Source organism: Lutra lutra, chromosome 4 (genome assembly GCF_902655055.1).
Source record: "Lutra lutra chromosome 4, mLutLut1.2, whole genome shotgun sequence".
NCBI classification, from domain to species: Eukaryota; Metazoa; Chordata; class Mammalia; order Carnivora; family Mustelidae; genus Lutra; species Lutra lutra.
In genome coordinates this window covers 162665207-162687415 of record NC_062281.1, presented here as the reverse complement: position 1 = coordinate 162687415, position 22209 = coordinate 162665207, and the positions used below count along the sequence as shown (strand labels likewise).

The following is a 22209-nucleotide window of genomic DNA, read 5'->3' as shown; positions in this document are numbered from 1 at the left end:
GTTACTCAGATCTTATCACTCCTCTATGTAAAATTCTTCAAAGACTTCTCATTTACTAAGAGAATTATTACCATGGGCTAGAAGATGCTGCATGCTTTCACTCCTCTTCCCCCTCCTCTTGCTTTCCAGCCTCAAGGGCTTCTTTCAGTTCTTCGAACAAAATTAAGTTCTTTCCTGCTTCAGGGCCTTTGCACACGCCATCCTCTGATCTTAGTCTGGGATGCTCTCCACCTTCCTGCCCTCCACTTTGACATAGTTTGTTCCTTCTTGTTCTCTAGACTCGGGTTAGATATCACTTCAAAGATTTCTTCCCTGGCCACTTTATCTAAAGTAAGTTCCTGGGCACCTTGGTGGCTCAGTCCTTAAGCATCTGCCTTTGGCTCAGGTCATGATCCCAGGGTTCTGGGACAGAGTCCCACATAGGGCTCCCTGCTCAGCAGAAGCCTGCTTTTCCCTCTCCCACTCCCCCTGCTTTTGTTCCCTGTGTCAAATAAATAAATAAAATCTTAAAAAAAAAATAGTAATAAAGGAGGCTCGTCCATTATTTTCTCTCACAGATCTCAGTTTCCTTCAGAGCACTTCCCACAGCTTGTAATTTACTTGTTACTTCGTTTTGTTCCCTGTTCACATTAGAAACGTTAGGTCAAAGGACGCCGCCTGGGTGGCTCAGTTGGTTAAGCCGCTGCCTGTGGCTCGGGTCATGATCCCAGCGTCGTGTGGGATCGAGTCCCACATCCGGCTCCTCGCTCGGCAGGGAGGCTGCTTCTCCCTCTGCCTCTGCCTGCCATTCTGTCTGCCTGTGCTCGCTCTCTCTCCCTCTCTCTCTCTCTGATAAATAAAATCTTAAAAAAGAAAGAAAGAAAGAAAGAAAGAAAGAAACGTTAGGTCAAGAAGGGCACAACTATGTCTTGTTCACTATTATTATCTTTAGCACCCAGCACCATGCCTAGCACGTGGTAGACAGTAAAAGACCAGGTAATGTGTCTCCCAAGCACTTTAAACATAGCTCCTCATTTAAATTTCGCAATAACTCCCTGAGGATGAAAGCACGATCCAGGCTCCTGCCTTCGGCTTGGGTCATGATCCCAGGGTCCTAGGATCAAGCCCCATGTGGGTCTCCCTGCTCAGAGGGGAGCCTGCTTCTCTCTCTCCCGCTCCCCCTGATTCTGCTTTCTCTCTGTCAAATAAATTCTTAAAAGAGAGAGAAGAGAGAAAAGAGAAAGAACGTTCCTCATTGCGCAAAGGAAAGCACGAGTCCAGTTTCTCAAACTAGTAACTGAAGAAGTCGCGATTTAAACCCCTGTCTGAAGGACCCTCTGGTCTCGGTCTCAAACACCATACTGGAGTTTCTCAGTTTGGGGGAAACCAGTTGCACACATAGCTTCCCGCCTTACGCAGGGAACAGGAAATCTCCCATCAGGACGCTTCCCAAGTTCCCATTAGGCCCCGCGCGCGGGGGTGTGGCTGGCGGGTGGGCGGTCCTAGGCTCCGGAAAACCGACCCGAGACTACATATCCCAATAGGCTGTGAAGGGCGACGTGGTCTGGCGGAAGCGAGGCCAGTGGCAGCGTGATGACGTTGTGAGAGACGCCGGCGCGCGGGATTTAAACTGCGGCGGTTTGCTCAGCGTTAAGACTTGGTAGGGATACCAGAGCTGTGAGTTTGTTTTGGGGGTTTTGTTTTGTGTTTTTCTTTTTTTTGCATTTCGTGTTTCTCTTCCCGGCGACTGCCCATGGACTCGTCCCTTCAGGCCCGCCTGTTTCCCGGTCTTACCATCAAGATCCAACGCAGTAATGGTGAGAGGCGGGGTCGCGAGATCAAGAGGACACTTGGGCTGTGAGACGGCTGAAATTACTGCTCCCCCCCAAACGGCGGGGTCGAGACACTGTTGGGAATTCCCCCGCCTCCACCTGGTCTGGGTATCTGCACTGGCAGTCGGTCTTTTCTACCCGGGTCCAGGGCTTCCCCTGGCGGTGGGTCCCCTGCCTGTCCTCGGAAGTGGGCGGGGCTCCTCCAAGTCAGTGGTCCTCCTAGGGAAGTTAGGATTGCTAGATTCACTTCGCCTCCAGAGTTCTCCTCTGAAACTGCCTTGCTTTTGTAGGACCTCGGCTTCCTGGCCCCTGTATTCCTCTCTAAATATTCTGCATTTGCAGTATGTCACGCACTGGGATTCAGGGTTAATCAGGCAGAAAAGATCTTTGCTCTTGAGGAGCGTGCAATTCTGTCCTCTTTTTTTGGTTAAGCAGCTACCGCATCTCTGGCAGGTCTAATATACCCTGTCATTAGAATGGTCAGATATAACCATTGGGAGTGAGGTAGGGAAACCTAAGGGCTCTAGAGCCTCAAGTCTCAGTGCATGTTGAGGAACAGTACCTAAGGACTAGAGTGACTCCTCTGCCCAAATATACCTTCACCTCACTGTACTCTCTCTTTTGAGTGGAGATGAATCCTTACTCCTACAGCACAGTTTAAGTCCTGTTCCCTGCCTACCTCATAGTGGGATATTCTATGGGTGAGGTGCCAGGAGATTTGTCTTCTAGTGTGAAAAATAAAGAAAAAGGCAGCGGTCCCTTCCTTGGGTCATCTCCACATTAGAGTCTCTGTGGGATTCTATGAGTGAAAAAGATGTAAACTGGACTTTCATACCGTAGGCATAATCCACAGTGCCAATGTAAGGACTGTGAATTTGGAGAAATCCTGCGTTTCAGTGGAATGGACAGAAGGAGATGCCACAAAGGGCAAAGAGGTAAGTTCTATGAGAATGCCTCTACCACATTTAACACCTTCTTCCCTAAAAGATCTGTGTGAGGGGGCACCTGGCTAGCTCAGTCTATAGAGCATGAGACTCTTGATCTCAGGGTCCTGAGTTCGAGCCCCATGTTGGGCAGATAGATTACATAAACTAAAAAAACAAACAAAAAGATCTATTTGGAAATGGAACTTGTGAGAGCCTTGTATCTGATGCTGCCTTGTCCTCCCAAATCTTAAAACATGGTCCTCTTTGGATGCGTTAGGAATTTATTTAGTCAGGCCTGGTCTAAATTGAAGCAATCAACAGTTTCTGGTGTGTCTGTAGAAGACAAACTGCACAGAATCCTAAAACCTTGCTTATGTACCCTAGCTTCTGAGTGCAAAATACCTATGGCATCAGAGAGCAAAATTGATAACCCGGTTGAGGAGAAAAAATATTCCTGAAACGCCAAATAACAGAGGGCACCTTGTTGATAAATGGCAAGATGAATAGAGCTAGAGCATCTCAGAGATGGTAACTTACTGAGGATGTTACTTACTTACAGTAAGGTAACTTACTGGTGGGGGTGGGACGGGAAGGCTTAACCAAAACAGTGCGATGGCCCTCATAGGGACTAGTAAAGAAGCTTGCTCCAGGCAGTGGAAGGCTCGGGATGTTGAACAGTTGAAAAAGGGGACTAGAGGGTCTTCATCTCTGGCACTAAGATGTTTAAGGTTTTATTCTGTAGGCGCTGGGGAGCATTGGAAAGATGAAGGTCCATTCATCTTTTCTAGAAATCATTTACTTTTCCCTGAGAGTATTTCTCTTCCCTTTTCCCCATTAAGATGGTATTTAATTGGGGCTCCTGGGTGGCTCAGGTCATGATCTCAGGGTATATAGAGCCCCACACTGGGCTCTCTGCTCAGTGGGGAGCCTGCTTCCCTGTCTCCCTCTGCCTTCCTCTCTGCCTACTTGTGATCTCTCTCACTCTGTCAAATAAATAAACTAAATCTTTAAAAAAAGAAAGAAAGAAAGAAAGGAAGAAATCCAGCTTCCTCACCAAAAAAAATGAGGTTGATAATAATATCTACCTCATAAGGCTATTGTCAGGATTTATTCAACAGACACTTTTGTAGTGGTTCCAAAATGCCAGAAGGGACACTGAGGTGCATAAGACAGACCTGGACCTTCTTTCATGGAGCATAATGTGGTAACACATGAAAAGGACTTGCCTAGCATAGTCCCCTCTGGAAGGTATGCAGATATTTAGGTGGTATATTTGAGAAATAAAAGGATTGAATACTTTACACTATCTGCCCTTGAGTCAAGAGGTTCCTAAAATTCTTTTCAACCAGCTATTAGTAATTCCTTGTGGTTTTGTTTGTTAGCCTTTTTTTGTTGTTTAGAAATATAGCTCTTGTCTGGGTTCACTCCAGCTCAGATACTGCCTTTGGAATAAGGTCTGAACATCTTAGGTGTTCAAAGCCTTTTCAGGATCTGACATCAGTCATCCTTTTTCCTTATACCATACACTCTTCTTGCAAAGTATGCTGGCCCCGTGGGTAGATGTGTCCAGGCCCCATGCTGTGACCGTGCCTAGTGCCTTGCTGCCTTCACACTGTCACTCTTACTCCTTCCTGAGATGTTAACTGAGGCTTTCACTCTGAATCATCAATGTGAGAGTTGCTTAATGCCAGAACTAGGGTTAGATCATTGGTCTCCTATGTTGTTTGTTTCCTGTGGTTTAAGTGTCAGAAACAGGAGAGGTGTAAGGGTCTGTAGCTGTCCAAGAAACAGGGACAAAAGTTTGGTTACTGAAGTACTTGCCAGCTTTTGCATTTGGTGATTCTATCCTTGTCCTGTGCTGCCCTGGTTTCTAGCCCTCTGTCCACATGACTTCTCCATTAGAATATGAGCTAACTGAAGACAAGGGCAATGTTTGTCTTAATTCATCTTTGAATACTTTCCCCCCTAGTGCCTTAATCGTGCCTAATAAATGTTTAAATAAGCTAGTTAATAAACACAGGTTGCATATGTAGGAAGTAAAACTTGCACCCTGGAGTACATGCTTCAGCTCGAAACCATTTCGAGATGCAGATAAACACATTGGTACTGTGTTGTGAACTGCTGTGAATTATGCTGATGAAGTTTGAGTTGTTCCTAGAGAGTTGCAGGACTCTAGTGATGTAAACCTAGAATTGTGACCTCATTACAGGCACGAGCATGAAGTAGGGAAGGCATGAGCAGGAAGCCGTTACTAGGGAAGAAGTTTCTGGGCCCAGTAGAAAATGTAGGTAGACTTAGGGTTAGGTAGCAGCTCTCGGGAACTTTTCCCCGCCCGTAAGATCCAGGAGGGCCCTCCATTTTGACTATCTCCGAGACAGAACTCGTTTCCTCCTCCGTGTCAGCCAGCAAGAAGTGTTCAGGGGACTGTGCCCAGCAGGACCCCACTGCCCAGCAGAACAGTAGGGGAGCCAGGTGGCCTAGATCTACTGTGGACTGCCTGTTTGCCTGTCTGCCTGCCCTCCTCTTTACCTCGTTCTCATCACTGACATCTACCATTGGCTTGGCATTCGGGAACCAATATCCATCTAGATGGTAAACCACTACTAACGACTATTTGTTTATAGTTATTGGTACTTGGTGGAACTTATAAAATTGGTAAATTCTGAATCTAGGGGTAGCCTTGGTTGCAGGGATGCGATTGGATTGAAGAAGCTATGTTGTTCCCACCAAAACTTTTTACTTGCTCTCTGCAGATTGATTTTGATGATGTGGCGGCAATAAACCCAGAGCTTTTACAACTTCTTCCCTTACACCCAAAGGACAATCTGCCCCTGCAGGAGAATGTAACAGTCCAGGTAGGTGCTTGTCATGTGGCCGAACCAGTGCTCCAGGTGATCTGCTTGGCTTGTTGGCTTTTGCTGATTTTCTGGGACTGCCTAGGACTTCAGCATGACACATGGACCCAAGATAGGTCCTTGAATATTGATAGGAGCCATATATTGTGATGGTCTGTTCTGTTTTTCAGAAACAAAAACGCAGATCAGTCAACTCCAAAATTCCTGCTCCAAAGGAAGGTAAATGGATTTCTCTTGGCTTACCGTCATGGGGTTTGTGCCTGGAGTAATGTTGCTGGGGCACAGGAAGTGGTGACAGAATCATTGCTCCACTTTAGTAGGTGACTGTACGTGGGCTGAGTCCTGCGCTGTCTTCCAAGCATCTTAGAAAGAATCCAACCTATAGGGAGGGAGAAATAGGGAGATTTTCATCAAAGAGTACAAAGTTTCATGAGAAACTTCACTGATAGGAAATAAGTTCTGGAGATCTCACGTAAAAAATCTGGTCTGTGATTAGCAACAGTGTATTGTGTACTTAAAATTTTACTGTGAGGGTGGATTGTATATTAACAACAAAACAAAAATAAACAAACTACAAAACAGTAGGAACAAACCTTAGGAAGTGATGGGTTAGTTTATGGCATCGATTATTATAATGATAGTTTCATGGGTGTTTACTTTATTTCCAGACACATCGAGTTGAATAAATATCTTCTTTTTGTATTTCAATCATACCTCAATAAAGTGCTTTAAAAAAAAAAAAAATAGAATCCAGCCCTTAGGCCAACCTTCCAAGGACCTGATGCATTTGGGAAATTTGCCAGTTGGCCTCGAAGCCTTTCCTGTAGAATCCAGAGCAGTAATCAGCCACCCATGGGCCTGTTTTCTTTCCTCAAAGGAACAGTGTGCCTTGGAGTGAGGTGGGGAGCAGGCTGAGAGAAAAGCTAGGTCCAGGCTGTTTAGAAATAGTCGATGTTGCTGTGGAGATCTGCAGGTAGGGTAGGATGGGAAGAGTAGGAGCATTGCCTTGAAGTCTAGAAGAAGCTTGGCCTTTCTCTGCAGAAGTAGTCCACATACACCAACTCTGACCGTAATAGTCTGTAGTTGTAGGGGGTTTGGTGGCTGTAGGTACAAACTGCCCAAGAAATCCCACTCATTACTCAGAGCCAGCTATCCCTAACAGCCTGCGTGGCCTGTCCCAGCCAGGGGTGATCCCTGCCCGACAGGGTCCACCTACCGCAGGGGCCCAGAAACTACTTTCCTGGAGCTTCAGGTTAGGGGAAGCCCAGGTGGAAGGTGGTGCAATTGCAAGCTTGGGCTGGGCCTGAGCGGTAGGGCGCTGGCCCTCTTGCTACCTGTACCATGGGGACCTGCGAGAGAAATGGGAATGGTTGCACTGCATATGCCTGTGCTCAGAGGACATTGCCCAGCCCCTGTCAATGGAAAACAGATCCTAGTACAGGTGCATGCTGTTCAGCGTAGAAATGAAACACGAGATGACAAATCTTTTGGGAAATAGGAAAATGATGGCAATTTATGCTCTTAATGAAAGAAATGGTTGATACAGAGCCATCAGATCAGCCTAGACTTAGGAGACTCAGAAATTCCATCCAAGTTAATGTTTGCCTATGTTATACCATGTATTCTATTTCCAAGTTTCTGACTTACTTCGTAGGTGATAAATTGTTTCTCTCTTATGGAGGGAAACTATATAAGTGGGTAGAAATTAACAAGAATTCAAATACAACTCCGTTTTCTCTCAGTTAAGCATTCTTTTAAGATTCCAGAAAGTCAGTGTAGCTGACCCTGATGATGTAGTGATCTGATGATGTGGCCGGGCCCGGCTCTGTAAAGCATCCTGGAGCAGTGGGAAAAGCCCAGGGTTTGGAATCTTAAAAGTCTTGGGTTCACATCCTGGCTCCAACCTTTACTAATTGAGTGTGACTATGGGCAAATTGCTTAATTTCTCTGAGATGTTGTGCCCCACCCCCATCAGATGGGAATACTGATACTTACCTTACAGTGTTGTTTTAAAATATGGGAAGGTTGTACAGTGGTAGGGTAAGATGGTTAAGGTTTAATAATGCTTTTTTTCTGAGATTAGCTCTGCCTCTTCAGAAAGGATTTCAGATTGGCTGTAGGTCCCCCCATTTACTCGAGACAGATGCTCTTGTCAGAGATACCCTTGCTCTTGGGAGCTCTCAGATGGGCAGAATGAGCAGATTAGTTTTGGGGTCACTAGTACTTGGCCTTTCTAATTTTTCCTTTTCCTCTGGTGGAAGGAATGGGAAGCTGGTGGGCTCCTTTCCTGGGGGTCTGGACTCTGTGCAGAATCTTGGAGGGTTGCCCCCTAGTGGCCCCCATTGGCCCTCCTGATCGTGCTGCACTGACTGGCCACTGCCCTTGGGTCTTCAGGTCTCCGCAGCCGTTCCACTCGAATGTCTACTGTCTCAGAGGTTCGCATCACCACTCAGGAGAATGATATGGAGGTAGAGCTACCAGCGTCCTCAAATTCCCGCAAGCACTTTTCAGTTCCCAGTGAGTGATGAATCTGTTTTCCCTGTTTGAGGCTCTGGAACAGCTCCTCACACATTGTCCTATCCCTGTCCTAGAATATCCTGAGATTCCTTACTCCCCTGGCTTCAGTTCTGTTCTACCCCCACCCCACTGGTCCCTTATTAGGAAATCATTTAATTTTACTGTTTTAATTTAATTGAAACATAATATATATACAGAAAAGCAAACATATCCTTGAGTGTATGGTTCACAAACTGAACACACTCATGTAACTGCACCCAGATCGAACAGAGGGTTACTAGCAACCCAGCAGTCCCTGTCAAGCTCCTGACAGTTCCTAAGCCCCTAAGGGTACCTATAATCTTGACTTCTGATAGCATAAATTAACTTTTTCCCTTTTTGGACTTTGTATAAATGAAATTTTTAAAATATTTTTAAGGGCACCTGGGTGACTCAGTTGGTTAAGTGTCTGCCTTTGGCTCAGGTCATGATCCCAGCATCCTGGATTGAGCCCCATGTTGGGCTCCTTTTCAGTGGGGAATCTGCTTCTCCCTCTCCGTCATTCTCTGCCCCTGCTTGTGCTCTCTGTCAACTAAATAAAAATCTTAAAAAGAAACTAAAAATATTTTTAGTTGTTAGCTTTTATTAGATAAAGCAGGTGTAGATTTTGTAAGATGTATAATCATTACATCTTACATGTATCAAATTGAGCTCTAATAAAATGAAGGTAAATAAAAGAGTCACAACCAGGTATGGAAAGTAATGAGTTATCATGGGATGTGCCTTTCTGGGTTGAATTAGTATGTTTAGTTGTCACTCAGGTTCCTGGTTTTGTTTTTTGTTTTTTGTTTGTTTTTAAGATTTTATTTATTTGGCAGAGAGAGAGAGAGAAAGACAGGCAGAAGGAGAAGCAGGCTCCTGGCTGAACAAGGAGCTGATGCAGAACTCGATCCCAGGACCCTTGGATCATGACCTGAGCCAAAGGCAGATACTAACCAACAGCCACCCAGGTGTACTCTGGTTCCTGTTTCTCCTGGCTTTTCTGTCTGTTCCTGTTAGCTATCCAGGCTCCAAGGCTTTGGAGAAGTCAGAAAGTCCTAGCTTTTCTTCCAAATGAGTAGAAAGCCCTGGCCTAAGAACCCACACTTGGGTCAAGCCTGAAATCTTCAGGCCTTTAGAGGGTTTCACTTTGTGGTGAAGTCCATACTGAGCTATTTACATACCCTTTAAGATATATATATTTTTTTCAATTTAAAGATTATGTTTATTTTTTTAAAGATTTGTTTATTTTAGAGAACGAGAAAGAGAGAGTGGTGGGGTGGGGGCAGAAGGAGAGGGAGAGAGAATCCCAAGCAGACTCCCCTGATCTTGATCTCATCACCCTGAGACCACGATCTGAGCCAAAATCAAGAGTCGGACACTCAACAGACTGAGTCTCAGCCACCCAGGCGCCCCTAAAAGATTTTATCTTTACGTAATCTCTACACCCAGCACAGGGCTCAGACTTACAACCCTGAGATTAAGAGTTGCACTATCTACTGCGTGAGCCAGCCAGGTGCCTCACCCTCCAAGAATTTTGGCGCCAGGAGCCAGCCGCTGCAGGGAGACTGACTGGAGGCGGGTGCTGGCTGAGGTGGAGGGAAAGCCCAGGCTCTGCTCACACTGTGGGAGCCCCAGCCCTTGCTGGGCCGGCAGTGTGTTGCACTTGTCCTGGCCCGTGACCTGCTGGGGCTCAGAGGAGCACAGCTCTGGTTTGCCTGCCTGCTTCTCCAATGACTCTGCTTCCCCCACAGCTGGCCCCTCTAGGCCCTCTTGCCCTGCAGTGGCTGAAATACCATTGACGATGGTCAGCGAGGAGGTGGAAGAGCAGGTCCATTCCATCCGAGGCAGCTCTTCTGCAAACCCTGTGAACCCAGGTAGATACACTGAGCTATCTGCTTTGTTCCGTCCTGTCCCAAACCTGGCCTGCTTTGGCACCTGAATTCAAACCATGTTTGTCACATGGAAGCACGTTTTCCTGTGGCTGTGGCATCGGTCTTTCACTAGAAGTGACCCTGTTCCCACTAGCTGACAAGAGCCCTCTGATGTAGTCGAGATGTTGTCACAGCTCAAGTCTTGGCCAACACCAGAAGGATAACCCAAAATGACCATCAGACCAATCAGGGATGGCATCCCCTCTTCTGATTGTTTAGAAAATGCCACAGAGGCGTGGAGAGAGCTTGGGTTAGGCCTAGAGTGCTCGTGCAAGTCTTTGCTTTGCAGGGTTGGCCCTCCCAACAGTCTCATCTGTTGCTGCCTCTCCTTGCATCTGGTCATTTAAAAGCAAGGGTCTGGGGAAGGCCTAGTCCTGGGAAAGGCCCAGGACTCAGGACAGCAGCTGAAGAGTAGGCTGGCTGGCTTAGACAGGTAATAATGGGCTTCCTTCCCCCTCCTCCCACAGTTCGGAGGAAATCATGTATTGTGAAGGAAATGGAGAAAATGAAGAACAAGCGAGAAGAGAAGAGGGCCCAGAACTCCGAAATGAGAATAAAGCGAGCACAGGTACTTTTCTTAGGTCAAGGGTTTTTGGACAGATGTCCTTAACTGCACCCTCACCAGCGATGGAGATACAGTCGGGCCCCAGCATTTCCAGTTCTGATATCTAGGAAATTTAACTGCTTTCTCATTTGGACTCAGAGAACAAGTAAGTCAGATATTTTTCTGAAGACTTCGGGCAAGAAATATGTCCTGCTGATTGATATGTGCCATCGCAGGGACCTGCAGGGTGGAGTTGCCTGCTTTCCTGCTCCCCTGGCCCCAGCTGCATGTATGGGAGCGGGGGGCAGTGCTGCAAAGGAGTTCCAGTTTGGAGCACTTCCCCTCAATTGGGTTCGTGGCTCTCGGGAAACTCAACATGCTGGTCTCCTAAAAAGGCCACAGTGGCTCTGGCCCTAGTTCCTAGATTGGTTTGGTGCATGCATAGGCACCTCCCTGCCAACCTCCGTCCTCAGGGTTTTGTTCCTAAGTTCTCAACCTAGAGCCAGGGTGGGAGGAAGTAAGACTGGGGGGCTTTGTCAACTGGAGGGCTGCATGCATGTGAAGAGCTGAGCTCTGAGAGCCCTTACATGGCAGCATGTCCACAGTCCATCCTATTTTGCCCTTGTCCCAAACAGGAGTATGACAACAGCTTTCCAAACTGGGAATTTGCCCGGATGATCAAAGAATTTCGGACTACTTTGGAATGCCATCCGCTTACTGTGACAGATCCTGTAAGTAAACCCTAAGGGCTTCTACCCCTCCTTCCTGAGTAAGTGTACAATTGAAAGGCAAATTTCCTCTTTAGGAGAGTGAGGGCCTGCAGGTATCTGCACTGGCCCTTGAGGTATTTTCAGTACCCTTTGCTGGACTGGAGCTACTAAGGCTGGATGGGAGAGTCTGATCTCCAAAACTGTCACCCTCACGTGCATAGGTTGGCTAGATCCTTACTGAGAATCATGGAAGTAGACCTGCACCCCGTAGGCAGCAGCGTGAGAAAACTGGGGAGGAAATTCAGTGCTGCCTGCTGTGCTCTGAGTAACTATCAGCGGAGGCGCAGGGGTCCTGGTGTCGGGTCTTGGCCCCAGAGTGAGCCAGACACTGGATTGGAAGAGGAAGGGTTCTTTCAGTATTGCTCTGACCTTTCACTGGGTGGTTGTCTTCTCTCATCCTCTTGAAGATCGAAGAGCACAGGATCTGTGTCTGTGTGAGGAAACGGCCGCTGAATAAACAAGGTAAGCCCAGCTCGGTCAGAAGGAGGCTCTGGACTGACATCCTCCGTGTCCAGGAATCATCCCCTGAAATACTCTCCTTCTGCAGAATTGGCCAAGAAAGAAATTGATGTGATTTCCATTCCCAGCAAGTGTCTCCTCTTGGTCCACGAGCCCAAGTTAAAAGTAGACTTAACAAAGTATCTGGAGAACCAAGCCTTCTGCTTTGACTTTGCATTTGATGAAACAGTTTCAAATGAAGTTGTCTACAGGTTAGTCTCTTGCCCCTTTCCTCCCCCCTTTTCCCAGCCTTCCTCTTTTCCATGCAGGATATTGTGGTAACACTACTCACAGCCACGGGACTCTGAGGCCCTTCCTGGCCTCATATTTCCCTTGGGTCAGCCATCACAGAGCTGGCTCTGACTCTGAGTCCGACTCAGACTACCAGGCAACAGGAAGGCCCCACTTGGGCTTGTCACATCCCATTTTGCATCTTCAGCAGCCCATCCTTGAGTGGCTCATGAATGAGGTATTACCCACTGCACTCTGCTGAGGCTGGGCTGGGCAGGCGGCAGGGAGCGGTTTTTCTAGTATCTTATGCAGCCACTCTGTTCCCCACTGAGCTTAGCAGTGGGTAACACTAGTGCAAACACTAGCACTGCTTTGTCTAATGCAGCACCCACAAGCCTTATGTGGTTTTTAGTTTTTAGTTGTATTTTTAGATTTTTAAGTAGTCTCTACACCCAAGGTGGGGCTCGAACTCACAACCCCGAGATCAAGAGTCACACGTTCCATTGACTGAGCCCACCAGGCACTCCATCATGTAGCTATTTGTTTGTTTATTTTTTTAAAGATTTTATTTATTTATTTGACAGACAGAGACCACAAGTAGGCAGAGAGAGAGGCAGAGAGAGAGGAGGAAGCAGGCTCCCCCCGAACAGAGAGCTCGACTCGGGGCTTGATCCCAGGACCCCGAGATCACGACCCGAGCCAAGGCAGAGGCTTAACCCACTGAGCCACCCAGGTGCCCCACCATCCTGTAGCTATTTCAGTAAAAAATAAGATTAAGAATTCGGTTCTCGGGACGCCTGGGTGGCTCAGTTGGTTAAGCAGCTGCCTTCGGCTCAGGTCATGATCCCAGCGTCCTGGGATCGAGTCCCACATCGGGCTCCTTGCTCATCAGGAAGCCTGCTTCTCCCTCTGCCTCTGCCTGCCACTCTGTTGGCCTGTGCTCATGCTCTCTCTCTCTCTCTAACAAATAAATAAATAAAATCTTTAAAAAAAAAAAAAAAAGAATTCGGTTCTCTCTCTCTCTCTCTCTTTTTTTTTTTTGCTTAAACACGTGACCCTGAGATCGAGTTGCATGCTCTACCAACTGAGCCAGCCAGGTGTCCCAGAATTCAGTTCTTGAGTCCTATTAGCCACATTTTAAGTGCGTTCTATCCACACGGGGCTAGGGCTGCTACTGGCACAGTAGAGAGCATTTCTGTCATCACAGAAAGTTCTTTTATTTTTTTTTTTTTTTAATATATTTAGGTATTTAGGGAGAGTGAAAGAGCTCACACACACACACACACACACGGGCAAAGGGAGAGAATCTTTCAAGCAGACTCCCTGCCGAGCTCAGAGCCCAACTCGGCTTCGATCTCCTGATCCTGAGATCATGATCTGAACTGAAACCAAGAGTCAGATGCCTAACCGATTGAGCTACCCGGGCTCTCTAGCACAAAATTCTATTGTCAGGACTGCTCCAGACCAGAAGATAACAAACTACAGCCCATGGACCAAATTTGGCTCACGGTCCCTTTTTTATAAAAAGGGCTCTCTAACTAAGAATGAATGGTTTCTTTGTTTTTAAAGGATTTTTTTTTTTTTTTTTTTTTTTTTTAAATGTGACAGCAGGACACCTGTCTGGCTCAGTCAGTGGAGCATGCAACTCTGAATCTCAGGGTTATGAGTTCAAGCTCCTGTTGGGTATAGAGAGCAATTAAAAATAAAATCTAGGGGCGCCTGGGTGGCTCGGTGGGTTAAGGCCTCTGCCTTCGGCTCCAGTCTTGATTCCAGGCTCCTGGGATCAGGCCCCATGTCGGGCTCCCTGCTCAGTGGGGAGCCTGCTTCCCTTCCTCTCTCTCTCTGCCTGCCTCTCTGCTTGCCTGTGATCTCTGTCAAATAAATAAATAAAATATTTTTTTAAATTAAATTTTTAAAAAATCTTTAAAAAAATTTGAGAGACCTACGTGGCTCACAAAACGTAAAATATTTTAAGCTCCTACTTTAGAGGGTTTCCTCTAATCTTTGTAGTGTTTCTTATGCTAGCAGTCAGTGGCTAAGCTCAGGGTTTCACTTTGGGTCTTCACGGTCAGAGGGAGGGCTGGTGGCTCAGTCAGAGTGAAGGCCACCATCTTCTTCTCGGCAGGTCAGCCCAGCCCTCCCCAGCTGGCTGGGAGAATTTCAGTTTATAAGTGGGGGGTGGGGTCCAGTGGAACCACTTTGCAGGAGAAAAGTGCGAGTGCTTGGAAGGAGGAATTGAAGACCCCAGAAGTTCTGCAGTGAAGGAGCAATAGGGCCACATTCTAGGAAGCACATTTTAGGGAGGATATTTTCCCCTATCCTTTCTCCTAGGTTCACAGCAAGGCCACTGGTCCAGACCATCTTTGAAGGGGGAAAAGCAACCTGTTTTGCATATGGCCAGACGGGAAGTGGCAAGACACATGTGAGTTTTCAGGCCTAGCAGGGAGCACACCTGCCCATGGTGTCACAGTGGGTCGCTGAAAGGGATGCCCCGATGCCCCGATGCCCCGTCACCAGAGACTCTTGTGCCGGATGCCTTGGCCAGTGCAGCTTATCAGCTTCGGTGCGTGGGCCCGCTGCAGTGATGCAGCCTGTAGTGCTCGGGCCTAGGCTCAGGGCCCTTCACCATAGTCTCCCGCCCCTTCCCTTGCAGACCATGGGCGGAGACCTCTCTGGGAAAGCCCAGAATGCATCCAAAGGGATCTACGCCATGGCCTGTAAGTATGTGTTCTGCCGCACTGGGGTCAGGCACACGAAGCCAGGCTGCTTGCTTACCCAGCTGTCTCCCACAGCCCGCGATGTCTTCCTCCTGAAGAATCAGCCCCGCTACCGGAACCTGGGCCTGGAAGTCTACGTGACATTCTTCGAGATCTATAATGGGAAGGTAGCTAGCCGGCAAGGAGCCCCTATTTATACTGTTGGGGCCCCTGAAATATCTAAGTCCTTGAGATTGGCTAAAAATGGTAGAAACCAAACAACCTGTGGACCATCAAGGCTTTGATGGGCTCCTCTGCCCTGATGTGTGTGATGGGGAGATGGGGCCCAGGCTCAGCAAGTAGATCAGTAACGCTCCTCAGGGCTCAGTCTTGTGGGGGAGGTTTGCCTTGTGTATGCCCTGTCTTCCCTTGACCCACCTCCTTTATGACCGTTCTAGTCTTCCCCTGATCGTGTACGTTTGTTCTCTGTTCATCTCTTTTACTCTCCCCTCCGCCCCTTATGCTCTGTACCCTCTATCTCTACCGTCCGTGCTTATACAGAGCTGCCTTCCTCAGAGCAGGATCTCCATGCTAATAATAATAATTATAGCTAATGTGGATTATTGATATGGTATAGTGTGCTATAAGCACATGTCTCAACTCATTCAATCACTGTAGTAACCTCTGAGGAAGCATTACGGTCATTATTCTACAGATGAGGAATAAGGCTGGAACCGTTAGGCATGGACGGGTCCAGGCTCCCATAGCTGGCAAAGTAGCAGAGTCCTAGCACACTGAGGCCGCCCGACTCAGATACTGCCCTCCACCCAGCTTAACCTCTCTCTGCCTTCCCTGCTACCAGCCCTTATCTGAGCTGGGACAGGCCCTGAAGGATGGACTGTTGGGTGGGGTGCCGGGCCCTGACAGCCTTAGCCTTGTTCCCCTATGTGCTCCCCTGCCCGGCACAGCTGTTCGACCTGCTCAACAAGAAAGCCAAGCTGCGTGTGCTGGAGGACGGCAAGCAGCAGGTGCAGGTGGTCGGGCTGCAGGAGCGCCTGGTTAGCTGTGCTGATGACGTCATCAAGATGATCGACATGGGCAGTGCCTGCAGGTCAGAATTATGGTGACGGGAAGGGGCCCCCAGTCCCTGGTTCAAGTGACAGACCCTCGCTCCGAGCCCACTGCTCTTCCTGCAGAGTGCTGCCCTCTGCAGCTTGCTGAGGGCTGTGAGGGCCCCTGTCTTGAGGACTCTCAATAGGGCAGATGACCCAGGGCCAGAGGCTCGTCAGGAGCAAGTCAGAGTGTCATAGATGTAACTAAAGCAGACTTTTTTTTTTTAAGATTTTATTTATTTATTTGACAGAGAATACAAGCAGGAGGAATGCCAGAGAGAGAGGTAGAAGCAGGATCCCTGCTAAGCAGGGAGCCCAATGAGGGGCTTGATCCCAGGACCCCAGGATCATGACCTGAACTAAAGGCGGGCGCCTAACCAACTAAGCCACTCAGGCACCCCCCACCAAGGCAGACTTTATTTCCAGGCTCTTACCCTAAAGCATGCTTCCTGACTTCTCTAGGCTTTTCCTTGCTCTTCTCTCCCTCTGTGGTGGGAGAGAGGCGCTCTGGGTCTGTTGTGGCTGGAAGTGATGGTGTCATCGCTCCTCTGCAGAGTTAGGGAAGTGCTCTGCCTCCAGGCATGGTGCACTGGAGCGCTGGGTGGCTTATGGACGCCCAGGGAGGGGGCTGCCCTCCTCAGGGCCCTCAAGCTTTGACAAGTGGTTGGTGACAACCCCTCTTTCTCCCCCCCTGCCCTGCCACACAGGCCACTCCTTCCCCACGTGCAGCTGGGCGGTCTTGCTAAGGCCGTAGCACAGAATCCAGTACTTTCACTACTAGGAAAACTTGTTAGGTCTGGAGCTGGAGGGAGAGCTGTTGCCCACAGAGGACAAAACGGAAGTCTGGGACAAGAAGACACAGGACTGCTCAGAGTCCTGACCTGTGCCCCTTGTACAGAGAACTTAGTGCAGTGGAGTGGGGTGGCTTGAACTCTGGGGAGTCACAGCGGCCGGGAACTTTCAGAGGCTTATAGCCTTTCTTCATTCTCTTTTGACACAGGACCTCTGGGCAGACGTTTGCCAACTCCAACTCTTCCCGCTCCCATGCCTGCTTCCAGATTCTTCTTCGAGCCAAAGGGAGAGTACATGGCAAGTTCTCTTTGGTGGATCTGGCAGGGAACGAGAGAGGTGCGGACACTTCCAGCGCTGACCGGCAGACCCGCATGGAGGGTGCAGAGATCAACAAGAGCCTCCTGGCTCTGAAGGTGGAGGCGCAGGCGGCCAGCCTGGGGGGCTCCTGCGGGAGGTGGGTGGTTCAAAGGGAAGGAAGGGACCCCAGTGCCCCCTGCTGCCCCACAGGAGTGCATCAGGGCCCTGGGACAGAACAAGGCTCACACCCCGTTTCGAGAGAGCAAGCTGACCCAGGTGCTGAGGGACTCCTTTATCGGGGAGAACTCGAGGACCTGCATGGTGAGTAGGGTCGCTCTGGAAGTGGCGTGGGAATACCCTGAGTCCTGTTTCTGGGCGGGTTTGGTACCCCTGGCCACCTGGGTTTCCAGGCTTCATCTTGAGTGGGCAAACCCTGCTGCCTTTTATTTATCCACTTCTTTATTTCATTTCATTTTATTTTTTTAAAGATTTTATTTATTTATTTGACAGAGACACAGCGAGAGAGGGAACACAAGCTGGGGGAGTGGGAGAAGGAGAAGCAGGCTTCCTGCTGAGCAGGGAGCCCAACACAGGGCTCAATCTCCAGACCCCGGGATCATGACCTGAGCCGAAGGCAAATGCTTAACGACTGAGCCACCCAGGCGCCCCTCACTTATTTATTTTAAAGATTTATTTATTTATTAGAGAACATGCATGTGTACACAAGTAGGGGGAGGGGCACAACGAGAGAGAGAGAATCCTTGCACAGACTCCTCGCCAAGTGCAGAGCCCAACGTGGGGCTCAATACCAGCACCTGAGATCATGACCTGAGCCCATATCAAGGATCAGACGCTCAACCGACTGCAGCCCAGCCGCGCTGCCCCCTAAACTTACCCTCCCCCTGCCACCCTGCCATGGCCTTTTAGTACCAATTTCCTCTTTGCCTGTTCAAGAGAGAAGGAAAGGATCTGCCCTCTTTACTGTATGTCTGGGAAGCTTTTGGTTTTGGGATGGTCATTGCTCCCTTACCCCATGAAGTGGGGCCCCACAACTCAGAAGGAGAGCTGTGGGAATCAGAAGAGGGAAATTCTCGTCTCCTCTATGGCTTCCCTTAGGTTCGTTGGCTCACAGCTTCAGAAATAGGAAAGGGATGTGGCTGTAAATGATTTTTGTCCCCTTCCTTATTATATCTACAAGCTTGCCAGCTAGGATCTGCCCTCCTTCCCCTCCATGAAATCTCTTTCTGGCCTACTAGGGAAGGCGGGAATTTCGGACTAAGCTCTAACCCATCATTCCTGAGCCTGGGTGAATAAAAGGTTCCAGCAGGAGCCACTGCTCCTTAAGATGTGACCTTGGAGAGTGGGTCAATAAAGTGATAAAGCAATGGGTTGGGGGGGATGGTAACCAGATATACCTTTAAAGGCGGATATCCAATTTCCAAGGTGCCTTAATTTTCGGTGGCCATGGGGCAAGTTGCCTGGCACAGAGCGGGTGCTTAATTAGCTCCCTGCTCCAATACTCTGTGGGAGTCAGGAGCTCACACAGACAGTTCCTGGCAGTCTCCAGCAGCAGGTGGTCTGGTTCCCTTACCTTGTGATCTTGTTAAGGGTTGAACTTAACTGCCTGTTTCCCCCTTTTGCAGATTGCCATGATCTCACCGGGCATAAGCTCCTGTGAATATACTTTAAACACACTAAGATATGCAGACAGGTACTCGTACCCATGGCCAGTGGGATGGGGAGAGGGTTGCAGGAGGGAGGAGAGAAGAGGGAAGAAGCTCTGGAGTCTCAGTGCCTCAGGATATTCTTCTGTGACTCAGTGAAGCTGAGACTTGGGAGTTCAGACATGATGCTAGATGGTCTGCCTCAGTCCCCTTCAGGCCTTGGTTGGGAGCCAGTATGGGTCCTCTAGGCCAAAGTCAAAGCTGCTTCTCCCTTTGAGCCTCATGGTCTGAGTGATGCTGCAGTCTCGTGAGTGCCAAGGAGGCTCCTGTGGGCTCTGAGACCTTCTTGTTTCCTCAGGGTCAAGGAGCTGAGCCCCCACAGTGGGTCCAGTGGGGAGCAGCCAACTCAAATGGAAACAGAAGAGATGGAAGCCAGCTCTCATGGGTCCCTGATTCCAGGCAATGTAAGGTGTGGGGTGAGGCCAGGCAGAACGGAAGTGTGGCCTGCTGAGACCAGAACTAGGCCATACTGTTTGTACCTCTCCTTTGGGCCCCTGCAGTTCTCCAAGGAAGAGGAGGAACTATCTTCCCAGATGTCCAGCTTTAACGAAGCCATGTCTCAGATCAGGGAGTTGGAGGAAAGGGCCATGGAGGAGCTCAAGGAGATTATACAGGTGAGGAGCTGGCCCTGACTAGTGGGGGATTGGATATGTATCCTAGCAGAGGCCCTCAGTGGTGCTCAGCACTGTTCTTTGAACATGAACTGGGCTTTGCTCCCACAGGTCTTCAGATAGGGATGGCAAGAGGCAGTCCTCTACTTAGCATTCCTTCATTCTCCACCTATTCATTTAGATGTTCTAGAACAACTAATTAACATACCCCCTTCTCCAGCCTGGCCCACACAGCCTTTCTCCTCCACCCTCCTAGCCAGAGCTAGTGTCTCTCCTCTGTGCTCCTGACTGAGGCTTTGGAGGGAGATTTATATGCAGAGACCTTGGCTTGTTTATTCAGAGAGTGTTTGGTGAGAGCTTTTTATATGTTAACCGCTGTGCTGAAACCAAAGACCAAAAACTCGAGGTATGAATAGCACGCCATAAAATAAGACTAGATCAGTCCCGATTCTCCTATTTATAAGCTGATTTCCTTATGAAAGTCATTTATCATCACTAGGCCTCGGTTTTTTCATCTCTAAAGTGGGCAAGACAGGGTGGTTGCGCCTGAGGGTTAAGTGATCTGCTTCTAAAGCAGCGCCCAGCATGTAGTTTGCGTGTAGGAGGCGGTAGATGCTGGTGCTGCTGTGACCCCTGCTGTGGGAGAGCGGAGGGGGGCCGAGGGTGCACTGCCAGTGGGGCACTCGGGGCAGCACGGAAAGGAGCTTGGGCCACTTAGAACTGAGGAGGGGACATGAAGAGCAAGCACTTAAGCCTGTCCTCCCTCCCTGGAGTGCTCAGGGGTACAAATGTGTGAAAGGCCATGGTACTTTCGGGAAGAATGAGAGGCTCACTCTGGTCAAAGCAAAAGGAGTGAGCAGATGATGGAGCTTAAGGCCGTGGCCAGGTCAGTGGGGACCTGATGCTGGAGGACCAATGGTTCACTCCCAAGGCCTGGACTTGGTCATGAGGGCAGTGGATGCCTTAGAAGGGAATAAAGCGGAGTGTGGTTGGATCGAAGGACACGGTCTCATCAGAGCTTTAGGTCAGTGTGGAGCCGGGTTGGGGAACGTGGGAGAGCATGAGTAGAGGCATTTTGGAGCTAAGAGCAGTTAGGAGATTGTTGTTAAGAGTTCAAGAGAGGTGTTGGTGCCCAGATGGAGGGTGGCCGTGGCCACTTCAGGACTGGAGTGAGGACGCGAGACTCAAGTACCATTTAAGGGGCAAAATTGGTAGGATCCGGGCACAAACAAGGTGAAAGAATAAAGTTGCTGCTCCCGTTTCTGACGTGGTGTCAAGACAGATTGTGACATTCATTTGACCTGGGGAGAGGGACAAGTTGGAGGCAGGAAAGAGGATGGATTCAAGCTGAGGATTTCTGCCGGAGGAGGTCAGCAGGCAGAGGGCGGACTGTGGCTGGAGGAACGGGCATCTCGCACATGTCGTCTGCATTGCAGGTAGTGGGGGCACAGGAAGGATTTGCTAGGTTGGTTTGACCATTTTTGCACTGACGCGCTTCCCCCATGTCACCGCAGCAAGGGCCAGGCTGGCTTGAGCTCTCTGAGATGACTGAGCAGCCAGACTATGACCTGGAGACCTTCGTGAACAAGGCAGAGTCTGCCCTGGTCCAGCAAGCCAAGCACTTCTCAGCGCTGCAAGGTGGGTGTAGCTGGAGGGTGGGGCCTCGGCCCTGAGGGAAAGGGGCCTCTGTGACCCCCCTGACCCGCAGTGCACCACCACCCCTTCCTTCCAGATGTCATCAAGGCCTTGCGCTTGGCCATGCAGCTGGAAGAGCAGGCCAGCAAACAAATAAGCAACAAGAAACGGCCCCAGTGACGACTGCAAATAAAAGATCTGTTTGGTTTCACACCCAGCCTCTTCCACTCTCCATCCCTCCCCAGCAAACTTTGGGCACATGGCGGGTCTGGTCAGGGTCTGAACTGGGACAGGCTTTGGTAAATGCCAAATATGGGGGTAGCTGGGGAGGGGGTCAGAGTGCCATGGGACACTGCTTCCCCTCTCCTCAGTTGTAGCCCTCAAGGCAGCAAGGATGGGAAGGGTGTTGCCATTCTTTCTAGGAGCGGAAGACTTTCTGGTATAGAGTTTTCCCTTGGGTGGCCTTCTGCCTGTGTGGACTGGCTACCAGTGAGGGGCTCTGTGGGGTTATCCTGGCTCTGGGGAAAGGGAAAGAACCTTTAGTCCAGCTCTCTGCTGGCTCTGGCCTGCCTTCCATGCCTGTGGTTCAGGCACTATGTCTTGTACTTTAAAAAAGGTCTCTGGGATCTCTTCCTTCCTTGATGGTGTTTGAGGTCCAAGATGATCCCTGCTGTTTACTGTTTTATGTGTTTATACATTGTGTCTAACAATAAAGAGGGGGAAAAAATCAATCTGTTGAGTGGTGTGTGAGAAGGGCCTGGACATGTCTACACCTTCTCGGACTAAGGACAGACACTTCTGCCACTCTCCGTAGTGCAGATTACATAACTCTTCCTAAGGAGCCCAGATCCAGACCTGCAGTTTCAGTGACGTGGTAAAGCCTCAGCCCCTGCCTTGTTCGCTGCCTCTTTGTCCTGGGGCCAGGAGCTAGCAGCAGAAAGGAGATGGTGCTCTGTCAGTTATGGTCTGCTTAAGGCACATTAAAGATTCTGTGGCAACACTGACAAGAAGGCATTTGGCTTGCTGGTTGGGAGGGATCTGATGAGCAACACCAGTTTGGTCTCGAAAAATTAGACGTTTGCCCGGTGGGCTGAGGAACTGAGCATAGGACACAGCCAGTTTGGGAGCTGGAGGATTCCAGATTCCTTGTCATGGAACATGAATTATCTACATAGTAATATGCCACTACAACATTTTTAGTCTGAGTGCCACACAACCAAATGTGTGTTCTAGAAAGG

The 22209-nt window shown here is 49.2% G+C and overlaps 1 protein-coding gene across 3 annotated transcripts; it reads left to right on the top strand.

The window, feature by feature from the left end:
- Nucleotides 1-1572: 1572 nt before the first annotated feature.
- On the top strand, nucleotides 1573-21702 carry KIF2C (kinesin family member 2C). 3 transcript variants are annotated; one of them, XM_047727572.1, is made up of 22 exons: nucleotides 1573-1639; nucleotides 1724-1796; nucleotides 2652-2746; nucleotides 5491-5592; nucleotides 5763-5811; nucleotides 7987-8109; nucleotides 9882-10004; nucleotides 10529-10629; nucleotides 11241-11336; nucleotides 11783-11837; nucleotides 11923-12085; nucleotides 14436-14526; nucleotides 14758-14821; nucleotides 14897-14988; nucleotides 15769-15911; nucleotides 16913-17117; nucleotides 17212-17322; nucleotides 18645-18712; nucleotides 19024-19129; nucleotides 19226-19339; nucleotides 20851-20974; nucleotides 21069-21702. In XM_047727572.1, exons 2-22 carry the CDS (start codon nucleotides 1733-1735, stop codon nucleotides 21149-21151), a joined length of 2172 nt encoding a protein of 723 aa, XP_047583528.1. In that variant the 5' UTR covers nucleotides 1573-1639; nucleotides 1724-1732; the 3' UTR covers nucleotides 21152-21702. The 3 variants fall into 3 exon arrangements, with proteins under 3 accessions (XP_047583528.1, XP_047583530.1, XP_047583529.1); XM_047727574.1 differs by lacking the exons at nucleotides 1573-1639; nucleotides 1724-1796 and adding an exon at nucleotides 1874-1973; XM_047727573.1 differs by lacking the exons at nucleotides 1573-1639; nucleotides 1724-1796; nucleotides 2652-2746 and adding an exon at nucleotides 4968-5329.
- Nucleotides 21703-22209: the final 507 nt, after the last annotated feature.

What these genes read in the sequence shown, in the direction of transcription:
- KIF2C (XM_047727572.1), top strand. Translation starts at nt 1,733, where the DNA reads ATGGACTCGTCCCTTCAGGCCCGCCTGTTTCCCGGTCTTACCATCAAG. An exon ending in TGCAAACCCTGTGAACCCAG is followed by an intron (nt 10,005 to 10,528) that starts GTAGATACACTG and finishes CTCCTCCCACAG; the next exon opens with TTCGGAGGAAATCATGTATT. An exon ending in AGAGCCTCCTGGCTCTGAAG is followed by an intron (nt 17,118 to 17,211) that starts GTGGAGGCGCAG and finishes GCTGCCCCACAG; the next exon opens with GAGTGCATCAGGGCCCTGGG.